The sequence below is a fragment of the Dipteris shenzhenensis genome, chromosome 25, assembly GCF_047967505.1.
Source record: "Dipteris shenzhenensis isolate YYH24624 ecotype China chromosome 25, Dip_SZ_1.0, whole genome shotgun sequence".
Lineage (NCBI taxonomy): Eukaryota > Viridiplantae > Streptophyta > Polypodiopsida > Gleicheniales > Dipteridaceae > Dipteris > Dipteris shenzhenensis.
The window spans coordinates 6,430,104-6,456,805 of NC_141620.1; the positions used below are offsets into that span (position 1 = coordinate 6,430,104).

General features: G+C 44.6%; 1 protein-coding gene across 1 annotated transcript; it reads right to left on the reverse strand.

Annotated features, from left to right (window-relative positions):
- Window positions 1-3,657: 3,657 nt before the first annotated feature.
- Window positions 3,658-25,998, reverse strand: LOC147885376 (zinc-finger homeodomain protein 13-like). Its single transcript, XM_087396690.1, has 2 exons — window positions 25,588-25,998; window positions 3,658-4,179 (listed from the first exon to the last, which is right to left on the reverse strand). Exons 1-2 carry the CDS (start codon window positions 25,931-25,933, stop codon window positions 4,094-4,096), a joined length of 432 nt encoding a protein of 143 aa, XP_087252816.1. The 5' UTR covers window positions 25,934-25,998; the 3' UTR covers window positions 3,658-4,093.
- Between the last annotated feature and the right edge of the window lie 704 nt (window positions 25,999-26,702).

Below are 26,702 nucleotides of genomic sequence, written 5' to 3' on the forward strand. Positions count from 1 at the left end.
CTTGTAGTCAATCAATACAAGTGCATACCCTTCACAACCACCCAACGTATACAGATTCCTCCCCCCCGTGTGCATAGGATACTAGGTATGGAGGCTTCGAAGTTGGTCATTATAGCTCTTACTTCCTTGCTCTTATGTAGCACAAGCAAGTCGGTTGACCTTTTCACTGACCTCCAACTATCAAATGATATAATCGGTGTATTAATTCAATCGGCCAAACTCAAAACATGCATAAACTTCAGGTTTAGTTGAACTATATAAGGACCACATATATGCTACCAAAATCATGCTACTATAATAGATGGCTACAATGGTTTCTTTTGGAAGGTGATAAACCATGAGGCTAATCAAGGGGTGAAACATTGTATGGAGCTGGATTTATGCAATATATCTAGTCGTATGGCGATTCTTCGTGATCACTGCCACAAGTTGAGTCCCATGCACTTTATATCACAAAAAGATCTCGCACCCAAAGCTCTTTAGCACGAGTGTAATTACCCCTCTTTTTGAAACGGCATGATTTATGGGGTTATCATGTGTAATTACCCCTTTTAAGAGCATGCTCTTTTTAAATTGTGACTAGTAGATTCCATTCTATGGTACATATTCTTGACAACTTCACATTTCTCAGCATGTATAATCATGGATTTTACATCTTGTGTACACGACTCTATGGCTTTAAAACAAATCCATCATCATCTTACCACTCATAGTATCCCATGATAAAGTAGGGGACAAAGTCGGTCCATTCCCAAGCCAACTATCTCTATCCTTCATATGGCCAATTCTCATAGCCTCCTTCATTCAAAGCAATACCTCATGAGTCATTAATTCTTAAAAAGTTGCTTGTATGATGTGGCTTATATAATTCATTCTCGTATTCTTGACAATGGAAGCACATTTTATTTCCATGTTGTACTGTGGTGTGCAAGGAATTGATGCAAAACATACCTCTTCTTTTCTCCTTTGATCGCCTTGGGAAAATGAAAATCTTGGTTAATTGCAAATTTCGAGAGAGGTGGGTCCGTTCTCTGAAAGAAATCAATGGAAGCTTCTTTTAAACTGATTCCTTTTTATGACTCAAACTTGGATGGTTTCGCTCAGATTCTTCCTCGCTCGGAAACTCTCGCTCATACTATGGGGAAACTCTTGATACACCGAATCTCTACTTGCCATATTTTTGGCAAATAGATGCTATATATTTTGCAAATAAAAGAGAGTCCTTATCTTCAAAATATGGTCATCAAAATGTCATGGCAAATAGCATTATTATAGCCATAAGCTCAATTCACCTCACCAAGTATGCTACTTATTCAAAGTTTATCACAAAAATTTAGGATCATATCCATAAAAAGATTAACTTGGCATCAAGCTTGTATATTCTTTCATGGAACATCATATGCAATTGTTAGTGCATGTACCTCATTTTCACCATAAAACACACACACACACACACACACACGTGTGTGTATGTGTGTGTGTGTGTGTGTGTGTGTGTGTGTGTGTGTGTGTGTGTGTGTGTGTGTGTGTGTGTGTGCACATGCATGTGTGCGTGTATGTGTGTGTGCATGTGTGTGTGTGTGTTGCATGCATATTGATGATTTTGAATTTCTATTTAGCAATATAAAAAACATGTTACGAGCAAATTTGTTCATGCGCTACTAGTTCTTTCTTCAAGTGGGTTTGGATTTAGAAAGCGACCACTTGGTTTCGGCAAAGGGGTTCACATGTAAGCAACCTCGACACCCTTAGCCATCTAGATCTCCCTTTCCTTATAGGATAAATAAGAGATTGAGAAGGCTATTCTCTTTCTTTAGGATCGAGTAGTGGTGGAGTGCATTGTTGGCCTTACCCACATAGATGACAAATTTGAGATTGGGTATAGGTGAGATTAGCATTGCAAGGTAACCATATCCAAGAATTAACCATCTATGGGGGGGTTTTCATACTGTACCTGAGCTCCTTGGACACTGCTCAGATTTCGTGGAGTAGAGCCAATCATACCTTGGACCAGCTTAGTTTTCTTCAGCCCTTGGTACCATGGGTTCACTATGGATGACATGAATTCAACTTCTTTGAGTCTCTTACTGGATCCAAGCAATCTTTTGCACATCTTGTGTTAAATTACCACCTATGCATCCACCACCAATGCACATCTTGTGTTAAATTAACCACTTATGCATCTGCCACTTGCATTTCCAAGCCATAAATTTGATGGTAGCATCCTCTATATGGGTTGTGTAGCATCCCTATATGGTAGCATCCTCTTTATGGGTTGTGTAGTCCATATACCAAATGCTAGCACCCAATTCAAAGGACACATGTATAAATTAGATAATAGCATCCAATTCACAGGACACTACATGTTGGCATCTAGTACATACAAGCTTTAAGTGCATCACTCAGGAATGCTAACATTGGTATATGGGTCACACATCATGCAAGACCTATGATTAGAATGCTACCATTTTGTATGAGCCTTCATTTTGTCATGTGATAGTAGATTCGATTTGGAAGGCCATTAAATGGGATGCTAGCATTAGAATGTGGATTAAGTGACCTTACATGCCTCAAAATTGAATGTTTGCATTCAATATATGTTCCTTACTAACATCTACCATGAAAGAGGGCTCTATCCCAATTCTCCACCCAGCCGCAGCCTCTAGAGTGCTTCCACAATGCAGCCCTTCTCCCAAACTCTTCAAGTTCTTATTTCCTTTTGTCCACGATGAAGCTCTCCCTCTAGAAACTCCCCTGAACCCAAGACTTGCCAATTGGATTCTTGTTTTGATGCCATGTGTCCCATAAGGGACCTTACTTTAAAAACCATCTCATGGGTTTCCCTTTAAACCTCTTCTTAAATGCCTAGAAACCCACAAAGTCTCGACTAATTGCAAGTGTTGTTTCCCTCCTCACCATAACCAAGCCTTTGGCTTCTGCAATTATTGCTAACATAACACTTACAAATACGGATGCTACATTCCTACACGTTAATGGAGAATTTTGTCAAAATCCAATAAAATAGATATTTGTAAAACTATATGTATTTTGTAGAGCTTTGTAAGGATGTTGGTGTCTTATATATTGAATTTACATTCAAATTATATGATGAAAAATACTATTTGCACTTTCATATCTTTATTGCATGGCCCATATAACAAATGATAGCATTTCTTAAGAATGCATTATTTTCTTTTTAATTTTGTGCACTTTACCAGATTGCTGGCGTCTCTTGTGAAGGCAGTTTTTAATTTTTAATTTTGCACTGAAATCTATCTTGTTTTGTTGTTTATTTTCTTCAAAAAATGTAATGTTTTTGCTAAATTTTGTTCGAGATAATTTGGCTTTACGAGGATTCACATTACGATATATCAGAAAGCAGAGTTGAATCAAATGGTCTGAAAGAACAAACGGCTGAATAAAACAAGGATCACCTAAAGCTCCCTGCAAAATCTCTGAAGAACTTATGAGTAGTCATAGAAGAGATCTATAACAAGGATGCTGAGCCCAGTAACAACAATGAGAGAGGCCAAAGTAGCTACCCATAATACGATAAATCTATTTCATTGTATCATCTACCCATTATATGAACAAACGATTACCTATAATATTCGAAAACCTCTTCATTGTATTGCTACAAAAGAAAGACGTGGTTGCTCTTATTGCTCCAAAAAGGGCTCTCTAAGATAACTCGGAATTTTCCACAGCCACTTCATTTGGTCAAAAGAAGCAAAAAATTTGGCAACTTAGTACAGTTTGCTCTTTCTACAAGCTGAAGACAGCTACATCAGTAGAGAGAGCACCCAAAACTTTGCTTGTGCAACAAAAGTATACAAAATAGATAGTTTTCTCCATGTTGACATATCTGCATGCAAGCAACTACCTCAAATTCAAAGCATCAAATCATGCAGATACCAGGACACTACATTTAACCGTCTTCAAACCTTCACAAATCTGGAGATAGCAGTGGATAAACCACCCTCCCTCAAATTCCCTTGCTTATCGGTTCCCCCACATCATCCATTCCATGTAAATCTGTCACTCGGTCATTTTTGTTTATGATACTGGGCCTCTCTTCTTTCAGCCTACTTCACTATTTTCTGACTGGCAGTTGTTTTTCACTTCTGCCGTGCTTCTCACATCCATAGTCTGGCATGTCCATATCAACATCCAACATTCCTGCAAACAATGGCAAGGGCACAAAATGTCAATAGAACAGACCATAAAGTAAGGCAGCAAACTGCGTCACAATATATAGTCGATAGGACAAACCACTTATACTAATGCGGCCAACTGAAGACAGTACAAAACCCACATCCCGTCTCCACAAGATTAGAAAGTATAGCTCATACTAACTAATTGCAACCATTGCTGTTTATCTTTAAATTCATCAAACCGATTCAATGACATGGGATCAGATTGAAGGCATGGAAGTAGCACTGGCATCAAATCAAACAACAAAAGAGGAATACCAAGCAACAGTGGTTTAGCGAGCAAGAGGACACTTAAGGGAGAAACAAGACAGCAAAATACTTAAACTGTTACTACTACTTTTTAAACACGGTAGTTCTGGCATGCGTGTCATACAGATTTTCCTGTATGGTGTGTTCTGTACCATATGCAATGTGTACCATACGTAGTCCTGCACAAGTACCTAACCCACCCATTGCGCGGCACCGCCTCTTTTTCCCTGTTTGCATCAAACTATTGTGGCCTACCTTCCGCTCCACTCTCCCACAGCCCTTCAGCTCCCTTGACCTCTCCTACAGCTCCAGCCTCCCTCCAGCTCCCTTCACCTCTCCTACAGCTCCCTTCCCTCACCTCTTCAGTCGGACTCCTCTTCCTCGCCTCTTTGAGTCTTCATTCAGCCCCTCTTCCTCGCCTCTCGAGTCTTCATTCAGCCTCTTCCCTCACATCTTCATCCTGCCCCCCCCTCCTTGAGGCCTGAACCTTCAGCCTTGCTGCTTGCAGTCATATTTCAGCCTTCAAAGATCAGCCCACTGTCCCCTTCTCCCACAGTCCAGTGGACTCCACTCAGCCCCCAGCAGCCACTTCAGCCTGCAGCCTGTTGTTGCAAGCTTGCCCTTGTTTGGACTCGCATCGCAGGTCTAAGTTCAAACTACATGAGGTAAGGACATTTGGCTCAGGAGGGTAGTATTTATGATTCTCTCTTTTCTTTTGGCGCCCATTTTGATCCCATTATTTTGTGAATGTGGATGTCGGTTTACACAATGCCCAAGTGTAACAAAGGTGAAATTTACTTGGTAACTGTAACAGTAGGGTACACTAGGGTTGGCAGTAGCTATCCAAATGGTGATTAAATTCCTCTCCCCTCTAATTGTTTATCAGTTCGTGCGTCAGTGACAGCTTGTGTACACGACTCTATGGCTTTAAAACAAATCCATCATCATCTTACCGCTCATAGTATCCCATGATAAAGTAGGGGACAAAGTCGGTCCATTCCCAAGCCAACTATCTCTATCCTTCATATGGCCAATTCTCATAGCCTCCTTCATTCAAAGCAATACCTCATGAGTCATTAATTCTTAAAAAGTTGCTTGTATGATGTGGCTTATATAATACATCAAACAGTTTTGGAAGCTTTCCTTGTTTGTGAAGGGGGTAGATGAGAAGCAGAGGATGATCAGATTTATACATGGGTCGCAGTCATCAATTGCCTCAGATGTAGACACAAGTCTTTGGATGAGCCAATGCACCTTGCTGACCTATATGAGCCCAAATACAACCCTAGGGAGAAGTCTATTGGAATTGGGACCTTCCAAAAGCCATCTACTGTGGATTATAGTGGGAGGAAGACCATGGGTGGGCAGAAATTTCATCTGGGTACTAAGCCCTCTCCACCAATTTATGTGACCACAGGTAAGGTAATCCTACTGTTAAGGTTTCAAAGGCTAATACTCTTAGTAAGGAATCTAAATCTGCAGATAGACTACCAGCAAATGATAAGGATGGGAAGGAGGCTCATAAGCAATTATCCCACTCTCTAATGGATGAAAGAAGGAAGAAGGGGCTCTGCAGAGAGAAGTGGAGTGTGGACCATAACAAGTCATGTAAGGCCAAGTCAAGTCCAGGTAAGTTGAGCATGATCATTGAAATCTCAGATTCTGAAAATCAGTTGTCTTCCTCAAAAGATACAGAGGAATTCCATGATTGTGGGCAGGAGGTTCAAAGGGATGATTAAGTATTGGATGAGAATCATGTCTTCAATCCAAGTGGACATTTCCATGGTGAACTGATATCTTGGTGGATAGTGCCCACAACTTCATAAATTCCAAGTCTGTCCAAGCAGTTAGGTTGCATCCTACATGGCTTGCAAGTACAAGTGGCTACTGGGGAGCATACTATCAGTAGGTAAATCTGTCAGGCAACCCAAATACAGCTGTCACCAGACTATAAAAGGGGAGTTATTTGCTTTGGATATGGGGCCCATAGACATTGTTCTAGGCTGTGAATGGCTGAGACCAGTTGGTGGGATTACCATGGAGTTCAACGACAAGTATATGAGATTGTTCCATAAAGGTAAGGAGATATTTTTGAAGGGCTATGAGGCACCTAAGGTGGCTGTCATTTCTTCCAAAAAGTTGGCAACAGACCTTAAGAATGTTTGTGCAGTTTATGCCCTCCATCTCTCCAAGTCCGAGGACACAAATGATGTCTTGGTTGATTGAAGAGCTTAAAGAGCTCTATACAACAATATTCAAAAGTGTTTGTTGAACTACACCATTATCTCCCACCTCAAAAAGACATTGACTACTCCATCATTCCCGAACCTGGTTCCAAAACAGTCAACAAAACTCCCCTCCAGGTTGTCAAGAGTGGAGAGGGAGGAGGTGGCTAGGCAGGTGAAGGAGCTACTAGATAGAGATTTTATTACTCACAGCCAATCCCCCTTAGTCTCACCTGTCCTTTTGGTGAAGAAACAAGGTCAATGATTATAAATCATTCATAAGGCCTGCCCTAGATTCAAAATAGTGAGGAAGATATGCAGTGCGGAAAAGAGGGCAAAGATGATGAATTGAAAGAGAGAGAGAGAGAGAGAGAGAGAGAGAGAGAGAGAGAGAGAGAGGGGGCGGGGCCTAAAAATGTGGAAGATTTGTAGAGGGAAAAATAGCATGTGGAGAGGGAACAATACCAAGTGGATCTTAAAGTCATTAGAGATTTTTTTGGAAATTGAAATTGGCTATTTTTGCCCCTCTCACTAACCTGCTAAAGAAAGGCTCCTTTGTATGGACATCAGAGGCAGAAAACAGCTTCCAACAATTGAAGGTTGCCCTCTCCTCAGCACCCATATTGGTATGCCCTGATTTCTCCCTACCCTTCACCATTGACGCAGATGCTAGTGGGGAGAGGCATTGGTGCAATCCCGAAGCAGCCCCATGGGGTAGTTGCCCATGAGAGTAGAAAGTTGGATACCAAGGAGCTCATTTTTCACATACATGACCTCGAGATGCTGGCTATACTCCATGCCAATGAAAATTGGCATCATTATGTGTATGGCAGCCATTTCAAGGTGAATACAGGCCATAGGACGCTCAAGTATTTTCCATCCCAAACTAATCTCTCTCCCAAGCAAAGGAGGTGGCCTTCTATCATTCAAAACTATGATTTTGACATTGAATATAAAGCAGGGAAGGAGAACATTGTGGCAGACTCTCTATCTAGGATGTGAGCATGTACCCTAAGCTCTATTACTGAGGAGTGGATTCATGAAATCCAAGAGAAATACCTTTCAGACCCTGAGGTTGCTGCCATCTTCCAGGACCTGTCACCTGCAAAATCCTTCTTGTGAAGATCATCCCAATTACAAGCTGTTCAATGGCCTATTATGGTACAAAGGGAGGATCTTTCTTACAGAGAATTACACCTTTAGGCTGCTGGTCCTGCATGAGATGCACTCCTCTGAGCTCTCCTATGGCTGGACATATAGGAATGTTTAAGACCTATGACAGGGTGAGGCAAAGCTTTATATGGAAGGGGCTATGAAAGGATGTATACAGGTATGTTCGAAGCTACAGGCCCTGCCGACAAAACAGTGAACTGAATCTCAGACCAGTAGGTTTGCTTCAGCCTCTACCCATTCCACCCATTCCAGAGGGTAAGTATACCCACATTTCAATGGACTTCATTACTGGTCTACCAATGACAGCTACGGGCTGGAATAGTATCTTTGTTGTGGTGGATAGGCTCACAAAGGCAGCACAATTTATACCCACCAAGACACAATATTCAGCCTCTATGGTAGCTGCTCAGTTCATGGAAAATGTGTTCAAATGACATAGCCTGCCACAGGAAATAGTAAGTGATAGGGACTCCAAATTCATGGGACACTTTTGGCAAACATGTTCAAGGCAATGGGGACACTCCTCACTCCTAGTACTGCTGACCACCCTCAAACTGATGGCCAGTTTGAAAGGGTCAATAGGTGGCTGGAGGAGTATCTTAGGCATTCCTCTTTTGGCACCCAGACAACATGGGACGGTTGGCTACACTTGGCTGAGTTTTGCTACAACAATACTAAGCATACCTCCATAGGGATGAGGCCATGTACGGGTACAAGGTACATCTTCCCTGGATGGAGCCATGACTAACCAGCAAGCCATTGATGATTTGACACATATGGCAGCCCTACTCCAACAATGCAAGGACCATATGATTAAAGCCCAAACATGCATGAAGGCATATGCTGATGAGCATTGGAGAGAGCAAGCTAAGCTGGCCCACAAGTACTATGGACCCTACAAGGTGTTGCAGAGAATTGGTGAGGTGGCTTATAGGCTGGAGCTACCCTCTTCTTCCGGGATTCATAATGTGTTCCATGTATCCCTTTAGAAGAAGTACTTGGGCCCAACAGACCAGGTTATGGAAGACCTGCCTCCCATGGATGAGGAAGGCCGTATCCATTACATACCTGAAAGGATCATTGGATATAGAGATCACATCCTCAGAAACAAATCCTACATTAAGTACTACATCAAATGGAGGGGATTACTGGATGATAGTCTTCATGGCAGCCCTCTTCCACAGTGGATCAGTATCCTTACTTGCTCAGCTGATTTTGGATGAAACATGATCATGATCCTTTCCAGCCGTGTGGAGATTTTGTAGTGATTACTCACTGTTTTACATCTGCTATGACCAGATATGAGTTCTTTTTTTTTTTGTCTTTCTTGTTGGAGATATCATAGCCAAAGAGTGTGAGATGTGATGTGTGATGTGTTGTACTAGGAGATCTAGTACTAGTTCATGTATGAGTCATGTGTGAGTGCCACATGTCACTGTGGGACTTATCCCATATGCACTTGGTACTTGTGTGTGTGTGTGAGTAGCCTACAAAAGCTTGTACTTCACTTGTCTTTACATACTCGATGAATGAATGAAAGCCTTCATGGCTTCTACATTTGTGTACCACTTCTTCACTCCCTAGCCTAACTCTCTCTCTCACTTACACCATGTTTCTAACATGGTATCAAAGCAGGTTAGTCCTGCTTTCTTGCTCTGCCACGTCATCATCTTCCTGCCCTAATCCTAATTTGTCTCTAGCTGCCAACTCGTTTCAGCTGCTCCTACCTAGGGTTTCTGCACAGCTGCCTCCATTGCTGCCTTTATTCAGCCTCCTCCATAGTCACTTCACCTTCATTTCTGCCTGTCCACAACCTCCACAGCCAGTCGCTTCTATTCAAGCTCTCTTGGAGCACTAGGCGGCCCATTTCCTTGCAGGTTGGCACAGTTTTCAAGATCTGCCAGCACATGTGAAGGTTTTTATCGCCAAAAATCAGCCCCTCGTTGCTGCTGCAGCATAGCCGACCACCTATGCGCACCACTTGCAGAAGTTCGAGGCTTTTTGAGGACGTTTCCGACCTATTCTGAGGCTGCTGCTGCATTTTCGAGCCATTTTGAGGCTACTGCTACATAACCACCTGCAACAGAAGCGTTTTCGGGGTGTTTTTGGCCCTCCAGCACATCAAAACCAGCCTATTCTTTGCTTGAAGACCTGCTGAGCACCTCAGTGTATCTTGAACAGCCGCCTTTGCATTTTGGAGCTGTCTTGAGGTCTCTAGCCACCTACAACAGCCGATTTCCAGATTGGTGCCCTGCTATAGCATTTCGGACCTGCTGCTTCATTTTGGAACACCTACAGCTACCTCTTTGCTGATTTTAGACCTACTGCAGCATTCCCAGCTCCCATTCTGGTTCAGTTCTACATCTCGGTGCATTCTCTTGCTGTATTTTCATTAGGGTTTGCATTTTGAAGCCTCTGAGGTCATCCACCAGCTGTTGGACATGTTTATTTACGCATTTCTCAAGCTGGTGATCCATGATGAGTGATGGTTTGCCCTTGCCGATCGCAAGCTGACTGAGAAGTCACTATCACACAAGAGTGTTGGATAGTTGGACTTGCTCTTTGTAGTATTGCGGTGGAGGGGAAATCGGTCTACTCCTTGCGTGTTGGGTCTCACACTCTTTGCTCTGAAGGGGGGTGTTCGAGATTGTTAGAAACTCACTGTGCCCACCTGTGAGCCCCCGATTTTAGGGGACAAGGGGCAATGAGAGGTAGGAGGGCTGGGAAAGAGAGACTCAGGTGGGCATCACTGTGCCCACCTGTGAGCCCCCGATTTGAGGGGACAAGGGGCAGTGAGAGGTAGGAGGGCTGGGAAAGAGTTGGAGAGATCTTGGGTGGAGGTTTGAGTGATTCATTCCCTCCTATTCTTCAACATGGTATTAGAGCCATAGGCTCTCAACTCTTCTTCATCAAAGCACTCTCTCAAGGAAGGAGTCCCTTGGCAGAAAGGCGATTCTGTTTTCAGCTCAGGCTAGCACGGGAGGTCAGTACATCTTTTTTGCTTCAGTTTTTCAGTTTGCTATTCACCGAGATGGATCAGCGTTCAGAAGCCCTTACACCCATTGCTCGTCCTTCCTCCTTCTCCAGTCATCTTCCTTCTTCATTTATTCCCAATTTTGGTGAAGCTGGAAAGCTCGATGGGACGAACTATCCAATCTGGAAAGTCAAGATTTGAAGCCATTTGTTGGCACGGAAGCTGTGGAAGATAGTGATTGGGACCGAGGAGAAGCCGGAGGACATTGTGGACAAAAGAGGTGAAGTTTTAGTTGAAGCAGATGCGGATGAACTCAGTGCATGGGAGGAGAGGGATGCTCAAGCCTTAGCAATGCTTATTGGCACGACAACAGATGATGTGATTCCTCATATCCAGTTGGCAGAGACGTCTTCAGAGGCGTGGGCCATACTGAAGGAGCTGTATGAAACCGATAATACAGCCCGTATCATTACTCTTCAGCATCAGCTTTATAATCTTGATATGAATGAGGGTGATAGTGTGCATAGTGTGCATGATCATCTGACAAAGGTGAAAGTCGTGCGGGACCAGCTCGCAGCGGTTGGTCAGAAGGTGGACTCGAGTCAATTGGCATTGCTCACACTCCACAAGTTGCCACGGAGTTTCAAAAGTTTTGTGACTATGGTCATTACGGGTCAACGGACTAAGCCAATCACCTTTGAGGAGCTTGGCCCACTCCTGCTTCAGGAGGAGGCTCGAGAGAAACTCTTTACGCAAACCGACGAGAAGGCATTAGTGGCCAAAGACAAGCCTGGAAAAGGCAAGCCAAAGGATTCCAAGAAGTCAGAGGACGCTGACCGCAAGAAGAAAATGAAGTGCTATTACTATGAAAAGCTTGGCCACTCCGCCAAAGAATGCCGAAAGAAGTAGACAGATCAGAAGCGGAAGAGAGAAGCCAAGAACAAAGAAGAGCCTAAGAATGATTCTGCCAATGTGACGACTGGACAGTTGTTTTTAATCAGTGAACATTGTTCAACATATGCAGTCAGTGAAGGTAAAGAGGGTTGGTATGTTGACAGCGGTGCTTCCAAGCACATGTCCAACAGAAGGACTTGGTTCAAAACCATGGAAAGTACACTCAGATTCCAAAGTTTCTATCGAGGATAGCCGGACGTGTCCTGTGAAGCGCATCGGTAGCATTCCTTTCATTACAACCGCGGGTGAGGAGAAGGATATCTCTGGAGTACTTTATGTATCTAACCTTTGCAAGAATTTACTGTCTATAAGTCAGATGGACAAAAACAACATGGCAATTCTCTTCCAAGATGGCAAGGTCACCGTGACATCCAAAGCAAATCGACAGATGGTGGCTCAAGGAGTTGAAGAGAACGGACTGTATCGTCTCAGTGCAATGTTGGTTCATGAAGACAATGGAAAGTCCAAACTTTGGCATGAGCGCTTCGGTCATGTCAGCTATGGAATCTTAGCTGAAATGTCAAAGTCGAAGATGGTGGATGGACTTCCACCAATTACAGGCAAGGATGATGTCTGTAGGGCTTGTTTAGAAGGCAAGCAGCACAAGGATAAGTTCCCACAAGAGGCCTCGTTTCGGGCCAGCAAACCACTTGAGTTGGTTCACGCCGACATTTGTGGCCCAATGTCTATAGCATCGTGGGCAGGATCCAGATACTCACTTCTCTTTGTGGATGATTTCAGTAGAATGACCTGGGTATATTGTTTGGCTAAAAAGTCTCAGGCTTTCGAGAAGTTCAAGGATTGGAAGGCCAGAGTTGAAAAGGAGACAATGGAGGATGTTAAGACATTCTGCACAGACAGGGGGGGAGAATTCACCTCAAATGAGTTCAACACATTTTGTCGCAAGCATGGGATCAAGCGACAACTCACCACAGCACATACTTCTCAGCAAAACGGGGTAGCCGAGAGGAAGCATAGAACCACCACAGAGACAGGGCTTGCTATGCTCCGAGGGAGGAACCTTTCTAAAGCCTATTGGAGTGAAGCTATCAATACAACCATACACATTCTCAACAGGACCAAGACGAAGGCCGTCAAGGACAAGACTCCATATGAGGCATTTTATGGTAAGAAGCCCTCTATCACTCATCTTCGCATTTTTGGTTCTAACGCATGGGTGCATGTGCACAAGGAAGACAGAACCAAGCTTGATTCCCGAAGCAAAAAAAGTATCTTTGTTGGGTATAGCGAAGAATCCAAGGCCTATCGACTCTTCGACCCAGTAAACAAGCAGATCCTTATCAGTCGAGATGTTGTCTTCAAGGAAAAGGAACCTGAATCCCGGGAGGAGCCTCAAATTGAGGAGGAGAAGATTGTTAAACCCCCGAACCCACCCCGCCCCAGGTTGACCATCCAAGAGGTGGCAAAATCAGAAGCTGATGTTCCAAGATAATCAGGAAGAGCAGAATGTTCCACAAAAAGTTCCAATTTCTCCTCCCACAGAGAAGCAGAAAAGGTTGCCCCAATGGTACCTACGGACATTGGAAGAGTCTCGGGTCACCGAATTACCTGAGAGTAGCAGTTTCGGATTGCGTCGGTCCCAACGTCTTCAAAAGACCCCATCCGTGAATTTTGCGTTGGTGGCTCACCTTGACGAGAGCCAAGGACCTTCGAGGAGGCGAAGGACCATCCAGAATGGCACGCTGCCATGCAGGCAGAGATGGATGCTATCCTGAAGAACAATACCTGGGACTTAGTGGCCAGGCCCCTGCGACGGAAAGTCATCGGCACTAAGTGGGTATACAAACTTAAATACAAATCAGACGGCAGCTTGAATAAGTATAAAGCACGGTTAGTGGTCAAAGGTTTTGCTCAAACTGAAGGCATGGATTTTGATGAAACTTTTGCTCCCACAGCCCGCATGATTACTATCCGGACAGAGATTGCCCTTGCTACTTAATTCCAGTGACCTATTTTTCAAATGGATGTGAAGTCTGCATTCCTTAATGAAACCTTGGAGAAGGAGGTATACGTGGAGCAGCCACCGGGCTTTCAAGATCCAGGGTCCCCATTAAAGGTCTGCAGGTTGAAGAAAGCGTTATACGGGCTGAAACAGGCCCCCAGAGCGTGGTATCAAAGGATTGATGTATTCTTTCACAAGATAGGGCTAAGTCGGAGTCCTTCTGAGGCAAACCTTTACTTGTTCATTGAGAAGGGATTGCGAATTGTACTCATCCTCTATGTTGATGATCTTATCTTGACAGGTGATCATGTCGAGACGATTTCACAAGTCAAGGAGCTACTCATGTCTGAGTTTGAGATGACTGACCTTGGGTTATTACATTACTTCCTTGGGATTGAAGTAAAGCAGGCCAAAGACAGGATCTTCATTTCACAGGAGAAATATTGCAGAGAACTTCTGAAGAGATTTCAGATGGAGGATTGCAGGACAGCAGTAACTCCCATGGAGGTCGGGCTCAAGCTAAGTGTTCACGACACATCTCAGCCAGTCGATACTCCCTTGTACCGACGATTGGTAGGAAGTTTGCTTTACCTTACCAATACTCGACTTGATATTTGTTATGCAGTTGGGCTACTATGCCAGTTCTCTGCTTCTCCCAGGAAGAGTCATTGGGATGCAGGTTTATGGGTGCTGAGGTATCTAAAGGGTACTTGCACCTATTGGATCACCTACACCAAAGGCATCGAACTAGGCGGGTTCTATGACAGTGATTGGGCGGCTGATGCTGACACCAGAAGATCGACAACAAGGTATTGTTTCTTACTTGCATCTGGTGCCATCTCTTGGCCGAGTAGAGGTGGATTCTGGAGGACATGGACGTGTGTCAAGAGGTCGCAACAGTGCTGATGTGCGACAATCAGAGTTGCATAGCCATTGCCAAGAATCTAGTGTACCATGCGCGGACCAAGCACATCGAAGTTCATTACCACTTTGTTCGAGAGCACATCATCGACGACATGATTGAGCTTATCTACTGCCTGACCGCCGACAACTTGTCCAACCTCTTCATGAAGGCACTCCCTCGAGAACAGATGGAGCACCTCATCAAACGCATGGGGATTGGCCCACAGTTGTGACATTGAGGGGGGGTGTTAGAAACTCACTGTGCCCACCTGTGAGCCCCCGCTTTGAGGGGACAAGGGGCAGTAAGAGGTAGGAGGGCTGGGAAAGAGAGAGACTCAGGTGGGCATCACTGTTCCCACCTGTGAGCCCCCGATTTGAGGGGACAAGGGGCAGTGAGAGGTAGGAGGGCTGGGAAAGAGAGAGATTCAGGCTGGCATCATAGGCAACCAGCACACGGGCTGGTTGCTGCCTGAAACAGCAGGGAAACAGGGGGGCCTTGGGCCTCACTTGGAGGTGCCTGCAGCTGCACAGACTGGCTGCACAGGGCACCCTTAAATAGGGGCCTGTGGTAGGCCAAGTCGGCCCCCAACCAGGGCCACCGACTAGGGTTGGCCCTGGTCGGATTTCTAGGGCCATCTGGTCAACCACCAGACAGGGTACCGACCCTGCTGGTCGGTCAGCCCAAAGGGCCTGGGCAGTGCCTATAAAAAACCCACTCCTTCAGTCATTCCAGTATCCAATGCAAGACTGAAAGCCTCCTTCCAAGGCTGTGCTGTGCACTCAGAGCTGGTTCAGTTTGTGAGAGAGAGTTCCATCAGTTTTCCCCAGCACTTCGCTCAGTTTTGTATTGCTCCCTTGGAGCCAGTTTCTGCCCACCTTCCGGTGGATGAATATACTCTTTCTCTCTCTCCATTTAAGTTATCTCTGAGTGAGTATTTATTGCATCTGTGATCATCTATCTGAGTTGAGTGTGTGGAAGAGTTGGAGAGATCTTGGGTGGAGGTTTGAGTGATTCATTCCCTCCTATTCTTCAACAGAGATATCATAGCCAAAGAGTGTGTGAGATGTGATGTGTGATGTGTTATACTAGGAGATCTAGTATTAGTTCATGTGTGAGTGCCACGTGTCACTTTGGGACTTATCCCATATGCACTTGGTACTTGTGTGTGACGTGTGTGTGTCAGTAGGCTTGTACTTCACTGGTCTTTACATAATGAATGAATGAATGAAAGCCTTCATGGTTTCTACATTTGAACACCACTTCTTCACTCCCTAGCCTAAGTCTCTCTCTTACTCACACCATGTTTTTAGCATTTCTTTCCCCTTACTTTGGATTGTATTCCCTTGTTACAACCCTTGCAAATTTGAGGGCAAATTTTCTTTTGGGCAAGGTGGACTATAACAAAGGTGAATTTGAGGGCAAATTTTCTTTTGGGCAAGGTGGACTATAACAAAGGTGAAATTGACTTAGTAAATTCCTATTATAGGCAGCCTTTAAATAGCTTGTAAATATACAGTACTTTAAGTAGGGGAAGCCTAAAGTTGCCACGTGGCATCCTAGGTTGCCTATCCTATACGCATTGGTGTCCTTTTTCCTAGCCTATACCTTTAAAGGGGACCCTAGTTGTACTTGGTACTCATCTTTCACCTATTTCTGAAATGCAAACTATCACACATTCATTACTAGCTGAGCCTCCATGCTCTTGGCTGTTTTGAATCATAATCAACTACTAGGACTCACCTCCTAGCCTACCAACCCTCTTCCTAGCCGGTGGCTTATGCAGCCCCTCACAAGTTGAAGACTCACGTGTTTTTCCATGTACTTTGATGGTTCATGTCATGTGCACGGATTAGTATCTGACGTGTACTGGGTACACAAGACTAGCTCAGGGGGAGGCTTAGAGCTAGGCAGGCTTGATTCTCGGGTTGAGTGGCAAGGGTACGAACCAGTTAGAGGTCTTCGCTATTTTTGGCGCTTGGGGCCCGAGTCTATAAAAGGGGCCCAAGGGGTTCAGTTCTCAGAGAGCCGATGGGAGCAAGTTTAGTTCCCTGGTGCTAGGTCTGATCCTGGATTGAGTCGCGGACGCACACCTGCATCTTAGCGTAGCCCAAGGCCCAGTGGCAGATCCCAAGCTTCACAGCGCCACCTGGTGGTATGGGACACCAGGCTGGTTTGGGATCTGATTGGGAGTTCGTGCCAGTAGCTCAGCTCGTGCCTCGGAGAGGACATCTCCTGATTCGCGATCACATCTCGTAGATGTCATGGTTGGGTGGTGAGCAGCCTGCTCAGTTTCTCACGTTGTGAGTGTTTGTTTGCAGATCAGAGGTTTCAGGAGTGCTGGGACGTGTCAGTTGGTATCACTGCTCAGTTTCTCACGTTGTGAGTGTTTGTTTGCAGATCAGAGGTTTCAGGAGTGCTGAGACGTGTCAGTTGGTATCAGAGCCAGCTCCTGAGGTTGGAATTTCTGATGCGAAAACTTTGGACGATTTCTTCCTCCAGGTATGCCCTAAATTCGAAATTTGCTGCTGCAAGTTCTGGTTGGTTCATGGGTTATCAGGGGTGGTCAGGATGTAGGATAAAAGGTAGGAGGAAGAGAGAGTGTCATTCGGATTTGCTGAAGGGTTTAGGTGAGAGAGGGTTGAGCATAGCTAGGAGAGAGTGGAGGTGCAGGTAGGAGAGGCGATAGAGGAGCTGAGTGGCAGGCGTGGAGTTCGTGGCTGGTCAAGGCTGCGTAGGGGTAGAGGACGCAGAGGCGTGTGGCTGAGTGGTGGCCATGGCTGGAAGGAATTTCGGCCAGGGCAAGGAGGTGCGCAAGGGGCTGGAGCAGGGTGCGGCCACTCTGTGGGAGGTGTTGCTTTTTTCGAAAAAGCACCACCCTCCAAGTTTGGGAGGGTGAGCTTTTCTGGGAAGCATGGCTTCCTAGATTAGCTGCCCTGTTCCCTATATAGCTTGGCAAGGTCCCAAGCTCAGCCATAGCCTTGCGCAAGAAGCCCTCCTTGCCCATCGACTTGATTGCGCCATGAGGATTCGGTACAGCCCGCGTCAGGCTACCGTACAGCCCGGGTCAGCAACCGTACAGACTGCATCAGCATCCGTACAGATTGCATCAGCATCCGTACAGATCGCGTCAGCAACCATACAGACTGCGTCAGCATCAGCAACCATACAGACTGCGTCAGCATCCGTACAGATTGTGTCAGCAACCGTACAGCCCGCGACAGGCATCCGTACTGTTTGCGTTAGTAACTGTATGGCCAGCAGGAGGATTCCGTACAGTACGATCTGCTGCAGATTTCTGTACACTGCAGCCTGCAGCGAATCCAGCAAGGGAAGACTCCGGGATTATTTACGCCCGCTGTTAGCCAGTTTTCAGCATCTTCTTTCGACCGGCTCCTCTTCTTTCGTCAGCATCTCTTGGGACGGTTTTTTCTCTGCTCCACTCTCCTTCCAGCTTCGATTCCCCCAGTTATTTCTCTCAGTTTTATATTCTTTCCAAGTCAGATTTCAGATATGTCTGATTCTGCAAATCCCGAGTTCACCATGGGAGATCAGGATTTGGATTACCCTGCTGAGGAAGACCAGGGTCTTTATGACGATCTGATTACGAAGAAGGCCTTCAGTGCATTCACCACTGCTCTAGATGGAAAATTTGAGCAGGTTAATGCGAATCAAACGGGGTTGACACAGCAACTCCAAGGGATTCAGACAACTCTCACCCTTTTGACTAGCACTGTGCAGGCACTCACCTATGTGGATGCCATGGCTTCAGTGCTAGGTCCGAACATAACTCCCGACCCTTTTCCCGGTGATCAAAAGTCTCGAACCAAGGAGGTTGTTGACATTTGGTTACACAGGTGGCAGGTACACTTCCAGTTCCACTCGTACCCAAACGAATAGAATACAGCTTGCAGCAGGCTTCAGTTCCTCAAGAAGGAGGACAATTATGATATCGTTGGCAAGCTTAAAGCCCTCCATATGTCAAAGCTGAACTTGTCATTTGAAGTTTATCTTCAAAGGTTTCGAGATTTACAGACCAGGGCCACAAAGATGGATCCAGTGACCTTGTTAGGTTTCTTTGTGGATGGTTTCCCAGATTCGTACAAGTTGCAGATCAAGAACAATAAATGTACAACGTTGCAAGAGGCCATGAATTACGCACGTATTTATGATGATACCATGGCCGGTGCAAAGGCAACTACAGTTTCCGACACGAGTGGAAAGAACAAACGGAAGTTCTTCCAGTCTACGACTGGTACCGGGGAGACGAAGTCTATAGACAACGCCTCCAAGAAACACTTGATCAGGCAAAGAATGGTCGAGCCCGTTTCCTTCGTACCTTGAAGCTTAAGAAGGAAGGACGTTGCTTCTACAGCGAGGAGCGGAGCCACACCAAGAATGAATGTCCAAAGCGCAAGAATCAAAAGTTAGCGCTCGGACCGAAGCTCCAGGCGGGTCCAGGTACCAAAGCCAAGGGAGCGAACCAAGTTTCGATGACAGGTATTTCTGTAAATGTCATTACCTGCACACTTTCTTGTAATTGCACTTTCAATATCAAGATTGAAGCGCTTCCTATCCGGATTCAAGCATACACAGGGGCTCTTACGTGCTATGTTATGCACTTGGAGCATGTGGATTTGTTAATCGGAATAGAGTGGTTTAAACCCACAATATTCGGATTGGATGGACGGAGCATACCCTTTCTTTTGTAGATAAGCACACCCAATTTTGTATTCAGTGTGATAAAATTCCCTCTTCTCAGGGACCTATTGTATCTGCGATGCAGCTTCGGAATATATTAAACACTTCTTATTATGATGTCTATCAGTGTGTTTTGATTCCGCTTTCTTCATTTGTTGTCTCTGTAATTAACAAGAATGATTTAAGTGTGTTTGAACACCGAGAATTGAGAATGTTGTTAGATAGTTTTAAGGATGTATTCCTTGCTCAACTGCCGGAAGGTTTACCTCCAGAACGGGCAGTAGATCATCGCATAGACTTAGTCCCAGGGGCTCAACCTATTAGTGTACCATCTTATAGGATGAGCCAGCTTGAGGAGGATGAGTTAGCTACACAGCTACAGGATTACCTGAATATGGGCTATATACGCCCAAGTAAATCACCTTGGGGTGCACCTGTCCTCTTAAGAAAGAAGAAAGATTCTACATGGAGAAGATTATAAACGATTAAATAAAGTGACAATTAAGAATCGATACCCTCTACCTCGTTCCGATGATCTGATAGACCGTTTGGCCGGAGCGAAGTATTTTACTAAGATTGATTTGCGTACGGGTTATCACCAACTCCGTATCTATGCTAAACACATAGATAGAACCGCATTCCGAACTAGGTATGGTCACTACGAGTTCCTTGTATTACCTTTTGGTTTGACCAATGCTCCTGCCACCTTTCAACAGATGAACGATTTGTTCCGAGATTTTCTGGGCAAATTTGTTGTAGTGTTCTTAGATGACATCTTAGTATATAGTCGAACGCTTGAGGATCACATAGGACACCTCCGGATTGTCTTAGTTATTCTCAGACAGCATAAGCTCTATGCCAAGATGAGTAAATGTTATGCCAAGATAAGTAAATGTGACTTCTTTATGAAGGAGATCATTTACTTAGGACACAAGATTTCTTCTGAAGGTATTAGCATTGATTTGGATCGTATCCAGAAGGTTTTAGAATGGCCTATCCCTCAGACTGTGAAACAACTTCGTTCTTTCCTAGGATTTACGATATTTCTATGGAAGTCTGTGCGTGATTATTCACATATCACGGCACCCCTGACCAACATATTGAAAGGTCGTGGACGCAGGTCTACCCAGCCAATCTCTTGGAATGATGCAATGAACAAGGCTTTTGAAACCTTGAAGTTTTCTATCAAGGAAGCACCCGTTCTTGCATTACCCGATCCTACCCGGCCTTATGTTTTAGAGGCCGATGCAAGTGATTATGCGATTGGGACAGCTCTATTCCAAGAGGGCAGACCTGTAGCTTTCGAGAGTAAGAAGCTAGACGACACCCAATATCGTTGGCCCACACTAGAAAAGGAACTTTATGCTGTAGTATATGCCCTTAAGGTTTGGAGACACTACCTGTATGGTTCAAAGTTTCTTGTATTGACTGATCATCAGTCAATTAAGTATGTGTGTGATGGATCGGAATTGAGGGCACGGAAAGCTAGATGGGCAGAATTAATGCAAGATTTTGATTTTGAATAGTGTGGCGGATGCCTTAAGTCGAGTTAAGTTTGTAAATGCTCTGTCATTTACGGAAATATCCTCAGACCTATTTCAATCCTTGAGAGGGCTATACGCAACTGATAGTCATTTCAGTTCTTATTGGCAGAGAGTCCAGGATGGGAGCTCCATGGTTGACCAGGACTCAGGGATTGTGCCACCTACGGTAGAGGCGGCGGGAGGTCAGTGGATGATTAGGAACGGCTTGCTGTTCCGGAATGAAAAGATTTGTGTGCCAGATGTTCTGGACCTTAAATCCAAGATTCTCTGGGAGTGTCATGATGCTCCTAGTGCTGGACATCCGGGTATACATAGGACTCTGTCTCTTGTGAAGCATACCTTTTATTGGCCTAAGATGCGTGCATTTATTGAGAACTATGTAGTAGGTTGCCGGGTTTGTCAGGTTACTAAGGCATAACGCCTTAGAAGCGCGGGCTTATTACAGCCATTACAGATTCCAGGTAATAAATGGGAAAGTATTTCCATGGATTTTATTACTGGTTTCCCTCGAACGCGCAAGGGTCATGACTCCATTTGGGTCATAGTCGACCGTTTGACAAAAATGGCTAGATTCTTACCTACTAGAACAACTATTTCAGCTGTTCAGCTGGCTCACGAGTTTGTGGACCACTTGTTTAAGCTGTATGGTTTGCCATCTGACATAGTCAGTGACAGGGACTCAAAGTTTACAAGTAACTTTTGGACACTTGTTTTTGAGAAGTTAGAAACTACTCTAAGTATGAGTTCCACAGATCATGCACAATCCGATGGCAGTACAGAGAAGGTTAACCAGTTGGTTGAAGACATGCTTCGGGCATATGTATCTAAGAGACAGTCTTCATGGGAAGATTATCTACCTATGATAGAATTTGCTTACAACAGTGCAAAGCATTCAAGTACTGGTTACAGTCCTTTTATGCTTATGTACGGGTTTCAACCTAAGTCACCAGTTATGGTTGGGTTAAAAGGGACTCAAAATGATGCTGCTAAGAACTTCTTGCAAGACATGCAGGAAATGCTGCAGTTTGCCAAGGAGTCTATTAGAAGTGCCCAAGATCGAGACAGATTTTATGCTAATAGACATCGTTCACCTAGAGAGTTCTCTGAAGGAACGATGGTATATATGCAAATTCCCAAGGAATCCAAGAGCCTAAGTACTGGTTTGGTGAAATTATCCCCAGATACTGTGGTCCGTTCAAGGTCATTATAAGAATTGGACCAATTGCATATCGACTAGAATTGCCTCCTGATGTTAAAGTACATCCACTCTTTCATGTCAGTAGACTGAAAGAAGTTTTGGGTGCAGATGATCAACTTGTTTCTCCTCACGAGATAATAGAAGTTACAGATTTGACTTTTATTCCACACGAACCTGAGTGTATTCTTGAATTTCATGACAGACAGATTCGTAATCGATCTATCACGGAATACAAGATCAAGTGGAAGGATCATGTTGAGGAGGATGCAACATGGGAGACATTACAAAACCTCCAAAGAACATTTCCAGGTTTCTTAGCGAACTCAAGAGTGAGTTCTTAGAGGAGGGGAAGTATGTCATGTGCACGGATTAGTATCTGACGTGTACTCGGTACACAACACTAGCTCAGGTAGCCTGGGGAGGCTTAGAGCTAGGCAGGCTTGATTCTCGGGTTGAGTGGCAAGGGTACGAACCAATTAGAGGTCTTCGCTATTTTTGGCGCTTGGGGCCCGAGTCTATAAAAGGGACCCAGGGGGTTCAGTTCTCAGAGAGCCGATGGGAGCAAGTTTAGTTCCCTGGTGCTAGGTCTGATCCTGGATTGAGTCACGGACGCCCGCCTGCATCTTAGCGTAGCCCAAGGCCCAGTGGCAGATCCCAGGCTTCACAGCGCCACCTGGTGGTATGGGACACCAGGCTGGTTTGGGATCTGATTGGGAGTTCGTGCCAGTAGCTCAACTCGTGGCTCGGAGGGGACATCTCCTGATTCGGGATCACATCTCGTAGATGTCATGGTTGGGTGGTGAGCAGCCTGCTCAGTTTCTCACGTTGTGAGTGTTTGTTTGCAAACCAGAGGTTTCAGGAGTGCTAGGACGTGTCAGTTCAGCTCATGAATTTCTGCAGTTTGCATGCTGTCCTTTCCTTCTGCATTCATTTACTGCCATTTCTTCATTACTAGGCTGCTAAAATAGACCTAAACTAGCTGGCTGAGGCTAGACTAGTATTTATGATTCTCTCTTTTATCTTGGTGCCCATTTCCCGTTATTTTGTGTACATGGATGTCGGTTTACACATGCCGAAGCCCCTTTCATCCTATGTTTATAAAGCACACCACTATTTGACACCAAATAGTGGAGGTTTTGGTGCAAAAACATGGAAGTGCAAGCATTGTGGTGTTGAGAAGACAAGCACACTTACACGTCTTCCATGCCACACGTCTAAACGGGGATTACGGGTTGCAGTGCGATCCCATAGGAGGATGGAAATGAGTCTTACGTGAGTATGCAGATGCAAATGAGTCTTATATAAGTATGCATACCAATTTGATGATGACTTGACTCTGGCTACTAGTACTCCTCAAACTATTCCTCTTGATGATAGAGACCATTGGAACTAATACTCCAAAGGATAGTACCATTGCTTCTTTCCACCCTATTAATATGGAAAAGAAAGCAAAATTGGTTAAACCAACAAGATGGTCCATGGAGACTTGGAGATGACTAGTTTGTAGTTCAAGTGCCTCAGAGCTCCAAGGCATATCGCTAGGGGTCTACGGGGACATGACATGGAATTGAGTAAATAGAGGCAACCATTCCAAATGGTATAAAGAGAGGACTTGAGACATGCAGATCAAGACACCTAAAGGGGGAAGGGGGGCAAGACATCGAATTGAGGAGATAGAGGCAACAAATCCAAATTGCATAGAGAGGGCTAGCTAAGGCACTCAACACAAAATGTCCCTTTGGAACCTTTCCCCCCACGCTAGGATGCTAAGTCTTGGCAATGACCTATGGATGCCATGTGCCAGTTAATGGCCCTGCCATTTGTCAATCGAAAAATGGTGCCATGTGCCGAATGGTGGAATTGCCACGTGTCAATATCTTAAAGGATCTTAGTGTTATCTTGCCATGTGTCACATGATGACATGCCATGCATCTTATGACTGTCATGTGCCATCTGCCATGCCAAATGTCAAGCCATGTGTTGATGAGCATGTGTCACTTGTTGATTTGTGCCCATGTGATTTTCATAGGCCATGGTTTCCGTCATTAGACCTATCAAAATAATAAATACTATTTTAATGGTCGATAAATCTTAATTTAATTCGTTTTTTTAAGTTCAATCTATCCATGTTCTATTCATATATGGCTTTCACCATCAAACGTTCCAAATAATAAAGACTATTTTCATGATCGACACTTCTTCAATATAATTCTTGATTTCACCATTTTTTAATATTAACTCTATTCAATGGTTTCTAAGATTTGCTCTTGACTTCAAGTTTGATAACACCCCACGCATTCCATCAGTTACACTCTATGCCTTTGAGTAGTCAGGTTCTCGGATGGTTTTCCCTCATAGAGATACTTCTCAACCTGCAGGACACTAATGCATGGTATAACCTGTCTAAAAAGTAAGAAAAACCTATGCATATATTTTGGCAATCATGCTGAGTGTAAGAATAGGCCAACCATCGTTTCTGCTTGAAATGACAAATTTCACTCCATCAAAAATACCTAAGAATGCTCCTCGTCTGGGAGTTACAAATGGGCAGGTATCTGGACCTCTCTAATAACCCTTCCAGGCAATGTCATCATACCAAACTGCGTTGACTTCAATTATGCTGACTTTGTTTTGATGTGAGTCTCAAAGATGATAGTGTATGAGTCCAAGCAAACATGATCCAAAGATCTCAAGGCAGGACCAAATGCTCGACAGTTAAAAATGACCAAAATCTCATGTCCTAAAGATCCTAAATATCAGAAACAAACAACTCAACACCGAGACTCTCTCAACAAGTTACCTAGGTCTGCACCACAATATGATGGAGCAGTTAAACAACAAGACATGGTCCAACAAATGCAAATCTAATCATTTAAACTTATGGCCACCATGGTCACTTAATTCAAGAGGCCCAAGCCTCCGTTCAGGACTCCAAAGAAATCTTGCACGTAAAAACTATGGAATCGTGAAAGTGCCCTGAACATGAAGACGCAACAGCAGCTTGTTTTCTGGCAAAGGGTTGCTCGTTAATCTTGCAGAAGCTTTGAGATCTTAAGTTGGTGGAGAGAGCGCTTTATCCCAATAGGCTAGCTCAATAAGGGAGAAACGGTGTGTGAGCATCTAGCTACGGGCTAATTAACAAGACACTCCATGGCATCCGAAATCTTTAACTAGCTACCTGCTATTGGTTCGAGTTTGTTGCCTTATTAATTGCTTCCTTTGTCAACGATCTCAAGCGTGATTGCCTCACAGATCAAGTGTACATGTCCCTGTGCAAAATATCTATTCTGTGCATCACTAACCATAACATTCCTTCGCAATAGGGTTCAGGCTACTCGGATTCGTATCCTTAGAAGCATTTAGCGATACAATGTTTTGCAGAGAGACAGGCGAGCTCGACGAAGGGGCCGACTCTAGTTCTCGCTGGAAAACTAGATAACATCAACGCAACGACAGGACTTCGTAGTGACGGGAAGTTTAGTTGTTACCACCTGCGCTGTGCCGCCACTTTCCCGAATGAACCGCAACAGGCTCTTCTGCTACCTCTTTTCTATGGAAGTTGCGGTGGCATTGACAAGCGGCGCAATTGTAGCTGTACTCTTGACCGCTGGGAATGAACTCTCCACAACCATCGACGACATATCCGCCGCTGCTGGCTGCAAAATTTTTCCGGCATTCCCGATACCTTACTCTAGGGTCCGTTGGAACGCTCCTACTGTCCCCGATATTTTGTGCCATGGCCGTTGGTGTGTTGTGCGACTTGGCGGGTCGTTGCAGAGAGGATGAGCAGTAGTTGACGGATGAGGCGGACTCCTGTGAACGGGCGGTCAAGTCCATGGCATTACCTCCTGCTGCAAGCTTCGTGTCGTTGTGGCCCGCTCCCAACTTGGTTAGGGTTAAACGACCTCCATTATGTGATGGGCCTTCACCCAACTAAGCCACCTACCCGCGTTCGATTCCCCGCAGTTCTCACGTTTGCAAATTGACTTCTGTGGCAAGGCAACATTTGGTATGACTTGCAACTATAGCTATAAATTTTACGGGTAGCTTGACCCATCTACTACGACAGGTTGGAGACTCGCTCTGCTGGGTCTCAAGGTGGAGATCTTTAATTTCAAAAGATAAATTTGATGACCCCTTCCAACATTGGAACCGCTTGGCTTGGCACACTCACTGTAGGATTACTTCTTAGGGTATTGTTGTAATGCCTTCTTGCAATATATTTTGTCCACCAGCTTTCCTAAAACCCCCTCTCTGCTTTCATACATGGAATTTTGCAAGATTATGTGCGTAATGCATTGTATGCCAATGTAGTGTTAGATTGCATCAGAATCAATCTTGGTTTATGGGATACATTAGTTTGAGTATAAATAAATAGAAATAGCATACCTAACAAAATATACACTCTACAAAAGAGTACTACAAAATCTTACAAATTCTTTTATCTAGATATAGAGTGTCTATATCAGCTCCCCTAAGCAAACAATCTACGTCTATGTCTCACCCCACGCACCCCCACACGCGTGTGGCATCGTCAACGGACGCTACCAACACCTACTACGCAAGGCAAAAAGATCATTTAAGAATTATAATCATTAAATCAAGG